The sequence below is a fragment of the Orbicella faveolata genome, unplaced genomic scaffold (assembly GCF_042242905.1).
Source record: "Orbicella faveolata isolate gen_17 unplaced genomic scaffold, um_ofav_v1 contig_14, whole genome shotgun sequence".
Taxonomy (NCBI): Eukaryota; Metazoa; Cnidaria; class Anthozoa; order Scleractinia; family Merulinidae; genus Orbicella; species Orbicella faveolata.
Genome location: NW_028301541.1, coordinates 18,884,910 through 18,897,620, shown reverse-complemented (window position 1 = coordinate 18,897,620; position 12,711 = coordinate 18,884,910). Strand labels below are relative to the sequence as shown.

The 12,711-nt window shown below is 39.8% G+C and overlaps 4 protein-coding genes across 4 annotated transcripts; 2 read left to right on the top strand and 2 right to left on the bottom strand.

Moving 5' to 3' along the window:
- Positions 1-30: 30 nt before the first annotated feature.
- Positions 31-2,711, top strand: LOC110064488 (cell division cycle protein 16 homolog). The gene has a single exon (XM_020771543.2). It carries the CDS (start codon positions 52-54, stop codon positions 1,699-1,701), a length of 1,650 nt encoding a protein of 549 aa, XP_020627202.2. The 5' UTR covers positions 31-51; the 3' UTR covers positions 1,702-2,711.
- Positions 2,712-3,733: 1,022 nt separating this feature from the next.
- LOC110064493 (COMM domain-containing protein 2-like) lies at positions 3,734-4,845 on the bottom strand. The gene has a single exon (XM_020771546.2). It carries the CDS (start codon positions 4,843-4,845, stop codon positions 4,243-4,245), a length of 603 nt encoding a protein of 200 aa, XP_020627205.2. The 3' UTR covers positions 3,734-4,242.
- Positions 4,846-4,933: 88 nt separating this feature from the next.
- LOC110064489 (bifunctional peptidase and (3S)-lysyl hydroxylase Jmjd7-like) lies at positions 4,934-6,027 on the top strand. The gene has a single exon (XM_020771544.2). The coding sequence runs from the start codon at positions 5,002-5,004 to the stop codon at positions 5,980-5,982; it is 981 nt and encodes a 326-aa protein (XP_020627203.2). The 5' UTR covers positions 4,934-5,001; the 3' UTR covers positions 5,983-6,027.
- Positions 6,028-7,176: 1,149 nt separating this feature from the next.
- On the bottom strand, positions 7,177-12,016 carry LOC110064494 (calreticulin-like). Its single transcript, XM_020771547.2, has 10 exons — positions 11,836-12,016; positions 11,629-11,736; positions 11,300-11,442; positions 11,043-11,106; positions 10,832-10,926; positions 9,835-10,044; positions 9,226-9,339; positions 8,619-8,762; positions 8,150-8,383; positions 7,177-7,658 (listed from the first exon to the last, which is right to left on the bottom strand). Exons 1-10 carry the CDS (start codon positions 11,921-11,923, stop codon positions 7,518-7,520), a joined length of 1,341 nt encoding a protein of 446 aa, XP_020627206.1. The 5' UTR covers positions 11,924-12,016; the 3' UTR covers positions 7,177-7,517.
- Between the last annotated feature and the right edge of the window lie 695 nt (positions 12,017-12,711).

The following is a 12,711-nucleotide window of genomic DNA, read 5'->3' as shown; positions in this document are numbered from 1 at the left end:
GCGCCAACTGTACAGTTGGTATTTGTGAGCGGTATTCCCAAAAAATTCAAGATGGCGACTGGCGGGAAGGTTGATATTTCTCAACTTCGCAATCTTGTTCGTCAATACATAGACATGCATTTGTACAAAACAGCTTTGTTTTGGGCAGACAAAGCCGTTTCGTTGTCCAGTGGTGACATCCAAGATGTGTACTGGTTTGCACAGGCTCTGTTTCTGACCGGGCAATTCCAAAGAGCTGCCCATGTATTGAAAAGTCGAGGCGTTGTTCAAACGACTCCAGCATGCCGCTACTTGGCCGCCAAGTGTCATGCAGAATGCAAACAGTGGCAAGAGGCGAAAGAAATTCTGGAAATGGAACAGAAAGAGTCGGGAGACAAGGATCTTCCCGCAGAGGTGTGTTTTGTCGGCAGCACCAAGAAACTAGAAAGTGCAGTTTGTTTATTGAAAGGAGTTGTGTACGAGGCGATGGATAACCGCGCTTTGGCTACAGATTGTTACAAGGATGCCCTCAGGAACGACGTGCACTGTTTTGAAGCGTTTGATCTGCTTGTCTCTCATCACATGCTGACGGACAAGGAAGAGAGGGAGCTGTTGGTTTCTCTTCCTTTCTCCGAGCAATGTATGCCTGAAGAAGTTGATTTGTTGAAATTTTTGTATGAGAGCAAGATGAAGAAGTACTGCAAACCAGTCGACCCCAAGCTTCCTCCTGGTTTAGAAAGCCTCAACGATAACCTGGATATTGTTGCTGGAATGGCAGAGCGGCACTTCTACAACTGTAGTTATCATCTTTCACATAAGATGACATCAGCTGTTCTATCTTCAGATCCATACCACGAGGCTTGTCTACCCATTCATATTACATGCCTGGTGGAGTTGAAGAAAACAAATGAGCTGTTTTCATTGGGTCATAAGCTAGTTGATAACTATCCACACAAGGCAGTGGCCTGGTATGCCGTTGGTTGTTATTACTACGTCATTGAAAAGTATGAACAAGCGCGGAGGTATTTCAGTAAAGCGACAAGTTTGGAACGAGTTTATGGCCCAGCGTGGCTTGCATTTGGTCATGCCTTTGCTGCAGAGGGAGAGCATGACCAAGCAATGACGGCATACTTCACAGCATCCAAACTGATGCCTCGGTGCCACTTGCCGCTCCTCTACATTGGCCTAGAGTATGGAAAAACCAACAATGCTAAATTGGCTGAAAGGTTTTTTGTGCAGGCCTTAGTTCTCTCACCAGACGACCCTTTTGTGAAGCAAGAAATGGGCATGATTGCTTTCCAAAATGGAGATTACATGCAGGCTGAAAAGTATTTCAAGGAAGCCCTCCAGAAAGCACAGATCACAAGTGGAGAAGTCCTTTCGGAAACATGGGAAACCCTGCTTAGTAATCTTGGCCATGCTTGCCGTAAACTGGGAAGATACCAGGAAGCACTGCGGTACCACAAACAGGCTCTTGTTCTTGTTCCAAACAAAGCATCCACCTTCTCAGCTCTCGGGTTTGTAAACAGCCTCCTTGGAAACCATCACGAAGCCATAGGCTACTTCCATAAGGCCTTGGGCATTCAGCGAGAGGACACATTCAGTGTCCACATGCTTGGCGAAACTCTTGAGCAGCTTACCCTGGAGGTCTACACAGAGGTAAAAGAGGACAATGACACAAGCATGGAAATGGATGAGAGATCGGATGAAGAAAGCGACTGAACCAGAGTAGACCCTTTTTTATGAGAACTACAGAGAACAAGCACACACAGGTCACAAAAAATTTGATGACGTAAACATCATATTGTACATTAACAAGTTACAAGGCTTCTTTGGTTCTATGCATTTTCATAAAATGTTGATCACCTAATAAAATTATAGTTGTTGGATCCAGATAGCTCAGAAAATTTAATGTAGAGCAGAGGTTAGCTGAAAGGCTCAGAAGTCTTGGATCCTTGCATCAAAATAACAAAATACTATAATCAAAAATTGCAACTATACATGTAGAATAAAAACTTCACATGAAAGGAAAGAAATTTACTCTTGAAGGTTACAACTGAAGATAGAAAAGGGCACAGAGAGAATTATTGGCCCCTTTGACATAAAATTCTTAGAGAAATAAACTTTTTACCAGGAAAGAAGCTCACTATTTGGTATAATCTGACAACTGCCAATGTTTGCCAAGAATGTTTGCTCACAAAAAATCACCATGGAAATGAGTTGACTTGTACAAGCTTAGGGGTGAGAAGATTGGACAGGAAAAGCATATTATAAGGTCTTAGGATACCCACCAAGAGCAGGAAGTTCACTTTAAATTGACCAAAATCCAACTATAATAACTGTTTTGTGTAACCTGTGTAATGGAGGCAAGCATTTTGTGAGATACCCCAATTATTGATAAGGATGAATGATAATTTGTTGTCATTTGTTGGCCCAGAGCTTCTTTTCAACCAGCCCACAAGCCTAGCCTGAAAGGTCAATCATCTCTTACCCTCAGCTTCATCCCTGGGCAAGACACTCTTGCCTGGAGATAAGTCTGCAAGCGGTAGAATGACTGACATTTCAGGCTACTCACTAGCCATGGAAGCATGCATCAGCTTGTGGAACTGTTTCTTATCGGATTGCATCTGTGAGGCTTGAGAAGTCCCACCAGTGGAGAGTCAATTAAGTTATTGTATTGTATTATTGTATTGTAAAATGAAATGGCAAATAAATAGTACATTATACCAGTATTTATACCATGGCATAGAACATACAGCCAATCAGAATACAGGAAAGTATTGTATATTCGCAACAATATTACACCCAACCTTGCAATCATGTGCTGCCATTTCTTTACCCAAGTAACTTATGAAGCCATCTTAAAAAGTGGTCAAAATCAGCGCTGCTACCTGCTGTCAAATGAGTCTCTTCTGAGCTATAATAGTTTATTACAAGTCTCCTTAATTCAGAACAAGAAGTTTTCAAGTTTTGTATGGACACATCAAATTAGTACTGTATAATGCTGCTTTTAAAGTCTCCAACTGAATGGCCCTTGCACCTGTCACTAGAGACATGAAAGACAAATACACGAGAGTCCAACACAATCCCATTCTAAAACAGTTAATTTAAGATTTAAAATACCACTATAAAACACACCCCTAACCGCAATGTACCCTCTCCTTCCATTTATGAGCCCACTTGAAACCTAATATGAAGACTATGTTGTATGTGCACAGACCTTATAAACAGCATGTTATGGCCTGTCAGATGTTCATTATTTATTCCCATTTTGCCGCATACAAAGTATCAAACCTCAAAATTATAGTTTAAGGAAAACAAAAATGAGGTACTAAATCAAGAGCACAACTAGGATGGCCAAGAATGGGGATTAATAATCTCCAGCAGGATTTCTCTAAACATTTTGATTTAAAACTTGGTAATCAAGAAAAGCATGGCTTCAAAATCATTATTCTAAATTACCTTCAGTAGTCAACAGAGATTGGAGTTTACTATTATTATTTCATTTACAGTGTAACTTTCGAGTCAAGACAACGTCATTAAAGATCCTGTAAATAGGCACTCGAGTCAGTGATTCACACTAGCTCTAGATTTACAATCACCAGAGAACATGTTCCATAAAGAGACACTGAGATACATTCTCTAACGTCCCATATTACATAATTATGAAGTAAAATAATACATGGCTTTCCTTGTGTTCAGTCTATTTCCCAAGAGAAAAATCAGAGATTTGCAACAAAGAACAAGACACAGATGACGTTGCCCTACAAAGATTTATTCCGTGTTTATACTCGGTTGGAACAACCATTTGAGTACAGTTCAATATGTGGATCACTGATAAACGACACTGACTATGATTTTTCAGGGGTAAAATTTCAGGCATCTTCTACCTATTGAATAACGGTAACCAAAGTAAACATTTTACCCAGATTAGCAAAACAGCCAATAGAGAGGGCAGTTATCATTTATAATTATAATAATCTATTTATATAATTCTTTTTCTCATTGTTTTCCATTGATGGAAGACTGGCAATAAGAGAATTAAACAAAGGGTACAAACATTTCCGATGGCTCATAACAACTGGTATGTTTAGACTACCGGTACCTTAATACATACGTGACCTTCTAACAAAAATTCCCAGAAACTTCTCAGAATTTTTGGTCAAATGGTAAACATCCTATCAGAGGGTTAAGTGTAATATTATGATGAAATAAATGCCTGTTAACTTCGCCTAGGATTAACTGCATGCTCTTTTGCATGGTTCATTTTATATTCCTAACAATTCTTCGGCAATGTGCAGTCTTCATTTCTTGCATGGCATTTTCCAGCTCAGAGGTGAGGTGAAGAAGGTTTACAGGATCAGTTTGAAGAACGTCCGCACTTTTCTTTTCTCCTTCCTTGGTATGAAGCCTCATAATAATCACAGGATTTGTTTGATGCTGGAGTGATCTGCTGGCCAGCTCCACATCGAATCTCCACTCGAGATCGTGATAATGAGGTGTTCCAAAGCTCATTTCTCCCAACATGTTCCTAATTTCTTTTCGATTTTCCAAGTACATCTTCAGCAATGCCCCAATTACTTCTTCGGAGAAACCGAGCGTCATGACGGAGTCCTGAAAGTCAATTTCGCCAATCATCAAACGGGAGCTCTCTGTTAAGACATGTTGCAAGCCGCTAATCCCATTTTTGACCGTGTTGACTTCAACGCCAAGCTTCTGGGCGGCCGCCTGGAAGATTTTGGGATTAGAAGAGCCTTTTAGAATAGAATCCAGGGAAATTCGAGCAAACTCGAGGACTACATCGAATTCCAATGATGTCAGGAACTTTAAGTGCTCCTTTTGCTGTTCTGAAAGAATAAGGAGCATGTTTTTATAGCGAACATGAAAGAAGAACACTGATCAACTGGATGGAAGATAAAGTAAAGACATTACTGGAACCGAAAGCGACGGCTTAGCAGCCGAGCTTTCAATCCATCATGGCGGACGGAATGCAAAATTCTGGCTTTACACTTTTCTGAGGCGATGGATGCCATTAACGCACTATCAGGAGCACTAGAAAACTTATCACTCGAAGCGAGAGAACTTTATCTCAGCTCAGAGGTTCCAAAGCTTGAAATACCTCCCAGTCCCTTGGAATTTTTAAGAGATTGGGTAAACCCAAATGTTCCTGTAATCATCAAGAACGCGTTCAATCATTGGTCAGCGCTTGAAAAATGGAATGACGATTATTTGAGAGAGAAAATCGGTCACAGGAGAATAACTGTTGCTGTGACACCAAACGGGTACGCTGATGCAGTGGTAGGAAATAAATTTGTCATGCCAGAGGAACGGGAAATTAAGTTTTCCACGTTTTTGGACATCCTCGAGGGAAACGTCAAGGAGGAAGGGATATTTTACGTTCAGAAACAAAACTCGAACTTAACAGAGGAGTTTCAAGAATTGTGCGCGGATGCAGCTTCTGACGTATCTTGGGCAACTGAAGCATTTGGTAAACATCCAGATGCCGTGAACTTTTGGATGGGAGATGAAAGAGCCATCACCTCGTTACACAAAGATCATTACGAAAACCTGTATTGCGTGATCTCGGGCAAGAAAGTCTTCACATTGTTACCACCGAGTGATCTCCCATTGATTCCTTATGAACTCTACACACCAGCAAGGTTTAGAACCACGGAGAGTGGAGATTTTGAAATTGTTGATGAAATTGTCGAACACCTCACAGAACTCTCACCAGCGCCCAAAGTTCCTTGGATAGCTGTTGATCCGTTAAATCCAGATCTTAAAACATATCCAAAATATGCGAAAGCCAACCCTGTTTCTTGCACAGTGCAGGCAGGAGAGATGCTATATTTGCCTTCTCTTTGGTTTCATCACGTTCAGCAATCCCATGGGTGTATTGCCATTAATTTTTGGTATGACATGGAATATGACATCAAGTACAACTATTTTAAATTTGTCGAGACGGTGACAGACCTTGTCACCAAGCACTCAGAGAAAGAGTGATTAATTTAAATAATAAAGGTGGTGGCTGACTTGTAAGGATCATGAGACTGGAGTATGGGTAACGCCTCCTTCACTTACCTGGGTACTATTTCTTACTTAGTCCTAGTCGGAAAAATTACCAAAAAAACCCTGACCAAACACCTGACTGGGCAAGGGAATTTTTTTCAACCCTCTTCTTTGCACAATGATATTAAGTACTAGAAACAAACCAAAATTCCCAACCAGTTGGAGTAATTCTACCCTCAGTTGAGGGTGGTAAAGGGGGATGACCAAAGTAAGCCAAAGGAACCCTTGGGTACCCCCTGACCTTTTTCCTCACTCCCAGGCCTTCCTTTTAAACCTTTAACCAACCTACATGTCCAGCGTGGAAGGAGTACTCCTAACTTGCGTATGGCTGGAAGGGCCAAAAAAGAACAGTATCCTCGACTAGAGAGCCTGTTCACAGGCTGGGGTACTTGGACCAATTTCTGCTGGGTATGTGCCACTGGCCTGTCAGAGCCCCTACCCCATTATAGTCTAGTCTGTGACCAGTTAGACTCAATCTTAGTCACTTTTGGGCAAAGTAATTTCTGCAATCCCAACTTAGGTCGCTTTCTGTTTATGCGTCTACCTTAGAAAAAGCTGAACGTAGAACAGCAATTATAACTTTTTGACTGCAAATCTTTAAATCCCTACTCAACAGAATTTTGTTACCCCCTAAATCCCAAAATGTGCAACCCTGTTCCAGCAACTATTGAAAATGCAAAGCCATTACAGTCAATCCCCAGTTCCATGTGTGTTAATAATCTCTGCACACGAGTGGCATTAGTTTGGTATTAGTTTGTCTCCCCAGTTAATATCAATTTAAGGGGTGCCCAAACATACTCTCGATGTGATGTCACTCAATCTCTCCTTGTGATTCACAAGTTAATAAGATGTAATATCGAAGGAGAATGAACTCCCTTTTCAGTGTTTGAAAATGTGGTCAAACATGGTCTTCCATGTTGATATATTACCTCAAAACTTTTTTCCAGCAGGTTCTAGAATGATTAGACGCAGAGTCAATGAAGTATTTGATTGATTGTTAGACTGGCAACTGTGTGCCGTTTGAACAAGCTACTTCGGGTACTGGCTGTCAGTTAAAAATATAATATTGTTACCAATGTGACACAACTTTTTAATCAATTAAATACAGAAGCCCACCATAAAAAAGTATAAGCGTGTTATGAAGTTGTTTATTTTTTTTTATTAAACATGAAATTAAATTAGTGCTAGTATCTAAACCAAGATGAGACAAGCAATGACGAACAATGATGATGAGGCCTTCTCTCACAAGAGAAAATAAAATAACTATTCAAAGAGTAGACAGCATATTGCGATAGTTTACCAAAACAGCATTTCAATGTTTTCACAAGTTAAGCTTTAAAAGAGGCTAAAAATGCATCTCATGAGAAAAGGCCTCGGCTTTCTAGCAACAAGGGTACACATTATGAGGTGCTGTGTACATTATAGAGTTCTCTTCTTTCATTAAAAATGCCTAGTTGCATGTGATTCAATTAAAGCTCGTCCTTTGCTGTTGTTGTTTCCTCTTCCTCTTCTTCAGTTGCAGTCTCTGGAGTGTCTGGTTCTTCACTACCCTCTTCTGGTTTCTCTTCAGTTTCTTTGCCTTCCTCTTCTGTTTCTTTGCTTTCTTCCTCCTATAACAGTAGCAACAACACACTAATAACTATGGTTGAACTTTCAACTGATAATAGAACTAATTGGATTATACACATGAAGTATATCAACCGCTATGTTTAGCTACCTTCCAAAAACGTCTCAATTCCTCATCTTTGGGATTCAGTTTTTATCTGGCTACAGGGCATGACCTGATGCTCTTTTGTAGAGGTGACACTTGCACTGATGAAGTCTAGTCACTTTAGAGTTTTGCTTGAAGAAAACTCAGGCAGGCAAGTCACATGATTGTCACAACATCATTGTTTTAGAAAAGCTCTGTTTTCCGTCTACACTGAAACACTAAGCCGGTGTTCTCAAATTTCTCTGGTTTTAAGAGAGTTTTTGAAAAGCCCTGTTTTCGTGACTAATTACAGTGGGCAGAGGCCTAAATGTAGAAATAAAGGTGGATTTTCAAATTTCTCCGAGTAGCAAGGACAAGGCCTTAAAACAAGGAAATTGAATCTGCACCCACCTCTTCCTCCTCTTCTTCCTCTTCCTCGTCCTCCTCCTCAGCTTTCTTTTTGTCTTCTTCTTCCTTCGCCTTCTTCTCTTCTTCTTCTCTTTCTTTACGTTCCTTTTCATCCTGTTCATCCTTCATTTTCTTTTCACCTTCCTTAGTCTTCTCAAAGGTTTCCTTAGCAAATGTTTCAGCGTACTCAACAGAATCTGTTACAAGAATGTTGTCAAAAATAGTTCCTGATTTGACCTGAAAAAAGACAAAAAACAAACCTACATTATGATCAAAGATGGCAGCAAAATAATAGTCTGCAGTCAGTCAAAGCTACTCCATGCAAAAGAAACCAAAACTAATCCAAGGCTGTTTTAATTAACAGCATATACTGTTGCGGCTTTATTTCTCCATTTACTCCTTAGTTTTTGTCTGATTGGGAAAATACTTATAGCAAGTCTTTGCATCTCTTATCTCAACCACTGCAGCTTACCTGCCAAAGATCAAAACCAATGGCTCCAATGTCATCATACTTGTAAAGTTTGTCGTCTAGTTGATACTCAGGATTGTCAATTTCTGGGTGAACCCACTCTCCTTTGTAGTTAGGGTTGTCAATTTGCTTGGGTTTCCATTCTCCCTAAGAGAAGTAAAACACACAAAAAAGAATGCTGTTAAAAAAGATTAATTAAACGCAATTTGTACAACAAGAGGGTAAATTAAAGTTCATGCAAACGCAAAGATATCAGCTGCATTGATGTTGTTGGCAAATGTTCACACAACCAGAGAAATAAATTATTTCAAAGGCCTCAAGCCTAAAAATAGTAATCACTACCCAAACTTTACCAAGTTCAGATCACCATAGTTACCAGTCAGTTACTAAACCATGTGAACAGCATAGATTAATGGTCCATTAAAACTGACAGACTTAAACTTGCTTAGATTAATCAGAGAATCTTACGTGAACCACATGCTGTATAAGGACTGACAGACAATCAAAAAGTGGTGAAAATCAAGATTTAACAGTAGAAGTACTAGCAAGAACAGACACCCAACTAGCAAGAGGCAAATAAAACATCTTGCTTACAGGTTTCTCCACCAACCTTGTAGTCAGGGTTATCAATCATGGGAGGCTCCCATTCACCATCAATCTCGTCATCCCAGTCATCAGGCTTTTTGGCATCAGGGTCAGGGATGTTCTGAGGTTTGTCCCAGTCCTGCAGAGTTGAAACAAGAAGTCAAAAACAAATGATTTTATGGAAAGCTTTTGGTTGCAAATTCAAGGTCTTTGCAGATAAGAACAAACTTGGTTGCTGGTTGAGTTGATCAAATGGCATTTTGCCAAAAAACACAAGATTTGTGACTTAGTCATATCTCTGCCACCAGATTTCAAGAGCAACTTTTAGAAAATGCAAAATGAAATGTTATGATTGCTATAAGTAGTGCAGGGTGCAAAGAAACCAATTTTTTACCTTGCCCTTCTAGTAAGCTATAACTACATAACATATAATGTGCTAGCCTGAAAAATGTTCTTGCCAGCCCTCCAAAATTTTATCTCTTACAGTCAGTACAGTCTTCTGTGATTCGTATTGCCTCAAATATTTTCCTAAGAAAACAACTCCCTTGTCCATTGCACCAAGTGCCTGATGGCAAAATAAAATTCACTAGCCCTGGGCTATCAGACATAAGATAAACTTATATTTATTATATACCTCTGGTTTGGAGTCTTCTGGATCATCAATCTTTGGCTTATCATCCCAATCCTCAGGTTTCTTAGCTTCTGGATCTTTAATTTTCTTTGGTGGCAAGAAATCCCAGTCTGATTCAAGATCACCACTCTCAACCTTAGAGCCATCAATACGCACCTCATAAGTGTTATCAGGCTTCACAATGAGTGTGTAGAGATGTGTAAATTCATCGTCCTGAGAGAAAAAAAAAATGTTGCAGTTTCTGTTAGTATGTTACATGAGCATGAAGTGGCCGGGAACATTGCTGATCTTTTTAGGGCATGTACAAAGAACACTGGACTAATGGCCAGAGAGATGGACTCCCAATTAAGTCAGCGTTCAAGCCCTGCCAGGGGTCATTGCTTTGTGTTTTTTGGGCAAGACAGTTTAATCTCAGAGTGCCTCTCTTTACCCAGGTGTATAAATGGGTACCCGTGAATACAAAGCTGGGGGAGGGTGAACATGACCCTGTGATGGACTAGTATCCCATCCAGGGGAGGGGGGAAGAGCAGAATTACTCCTAGCCATTTTATGCTATGGAAATCAGACTAAGCTCTGGCTATATGGACCATTTAGCCAGATGCAGACTCAACTTTACCCTGAAGGGTATTCTAGTCCATCACATGTTAACCTTGAGCATTTTGCCATATTTATCTAACAGGAAGCTGGTACCTAATTACACTCTTGAGTGTATTGAGGCACTACAGGGGTAAAATGTTCTGCCTAAGATCTAAGTTTAAAACGATTGCCTCAATTGATTCCAGAAATTCAGTCTCTGATTAAGCGAAAACAAGTTCAACTCTGGAGAGTGGAAGGCCATGGTGTGAACCTTTCATGTGTAATTTCAAAACGTTTAGACAAAGGCCATCTTGCTTTGCACAAAATTCCTGTAAATTTACAATATATCTCATTAACTTTGAAAGGGTAAGAGATCTTGCCTATTTTTATGTTTTTCTCATTCACCTTTGTTGAATTCTCTTACCTTGCATCTGATATCTTTCTTAGTAAGCAGGTTCTTTCCTTTATAGTTGAAGATAACATGCACTTTCTTGGTACCAGGTCCACAGATATCAGGGCCTAAAGAAGAGCAAGATTGCATATCAAATGAGCATAAAGTTACATGTATTCAAGGCAACTGATTGAACGACTTTACAAGAATCTGAATTCTGTAGAGATAATTTTGTATCACCTACCAAACATGATGTGATATGGAGTATCGCCATGAATGTTTTTCTGGTCGACTTTACTATCATAAACCTGGAAATTTAATGGAAAAATAAGAACAATGCCTTCAGGTTTTAGTTAAGGTAAAGCAGATTTAGATACAGCAAGATTTGAAATGTTGCTTAGCTGTTCATCTAGCATTCAGTTGAAGACAAAATAACACAATGTTCTTTACAAAACAATGGAAGCGAGATTTGGGATGAAATTATACCTGACAAGGACTTACCTTAACGTAACCACCGCCGCAGTCGATGTTCTGTTCATGTTTTACTTGAAACTGAATAACAAGAGTCTTGTCCTCGTTCGAGAAAGGTTCTTCGAATTTAGCAGAAATGCCGTAGAACTTCGCATCTTGGCTGGTCTGAATACCTGTTGAAATAACATTTTGTTTGCTAAATCATTTGCCCGGTGAGAGACTACTGTTTCAAGTTATTTTCGCCAAATTTAATCTAACAGCTTTGCAGCTGAACAACTCAAAAATTACAATTTTCAGTCACAATTTCTGATCTTTTTTTTTTACTACAATATTATGTCTAAAGCAGAATAAAATCTTACCTTTGTCTAGGTTGGCATCGCCGTAAAATTTTCCAGCAGTCCACACGAATTTTCCACTGTCACTTCCCTTGAAAGTAGATTCAATCCATCTATCTTGGTAACTCTGCTCTGGAAGTTTAAATCAGAATGATAGAAAATGAGCTTGCTGTGGGAAATGAAATTGACAAAATTGTGCATTACATTACAGTGATTTAAACTATTTCCCACCTTCAAATTTCTCAACGAAGTAGATTGTCGGGTCCTGTGCTAATGTGCAAGAGACTAGAGCTAGGAAAACTAAACGGCAAAGCGCCATAATTTACAAAACACGAACTACAACAGATACACCTCCAGAAAGCCTTCGAATGAAACTTCTTCGCTGTGACAAGCAACCATGTGAGTGAATACGATTTCACCGGCCTTCTGCGTGGTGTACTGTGATTGGTGCAAATATACCACGTGACGAAAGCGAACCAATGAAAACGCACCACACGTCTGGATGTCCGTGACTTGTTATCGCTTCCGCGAACATTGAAAGCCGCACCAAGGACTTAGGGAGTCAAGGGACTGTGGAGTTAGACTTTCACTCAAGTTCATTAAAATTCTACAGTAAATACAATAGGATCGTCGGTGCGAAATAAAATTGTAACGAATTCAAGAAAAAAAGATAATACTTGGAAATTGTTAAACAAAAAGCACACTTTCAGGATAATGATTGTATTGCCACAATTACTTGTTCCCAAAGAGTAAACCACCCAGATTTGTTTTCACGTTGAACACTGAGGGCTCTCACTTCTTATCGGGTCTTTATTCAAGCGGGAGACATGTTGAATCGATCGCTGAACCTGTTTTATTATTAAATATGCAGAAACGAATTCTCGGCCCCAGACCTCGCAGGAGCTACTGATCACCGGTTAAAAATGGCCGCAACGACAACACATAGACGAGTGAAAAGAAAAGCCGGCCTTAGACATGTTAAAGGTAAAGTCTTATCGTAGGGGACTCCCCTCGCCCTAAAAAAAAAACAAAACAAAACAAAACAAAACCTCGTAAACCTTCCCCTCCCCGTTTTCCTAAGAAAAACGTTCAAATGGAAACATGTAA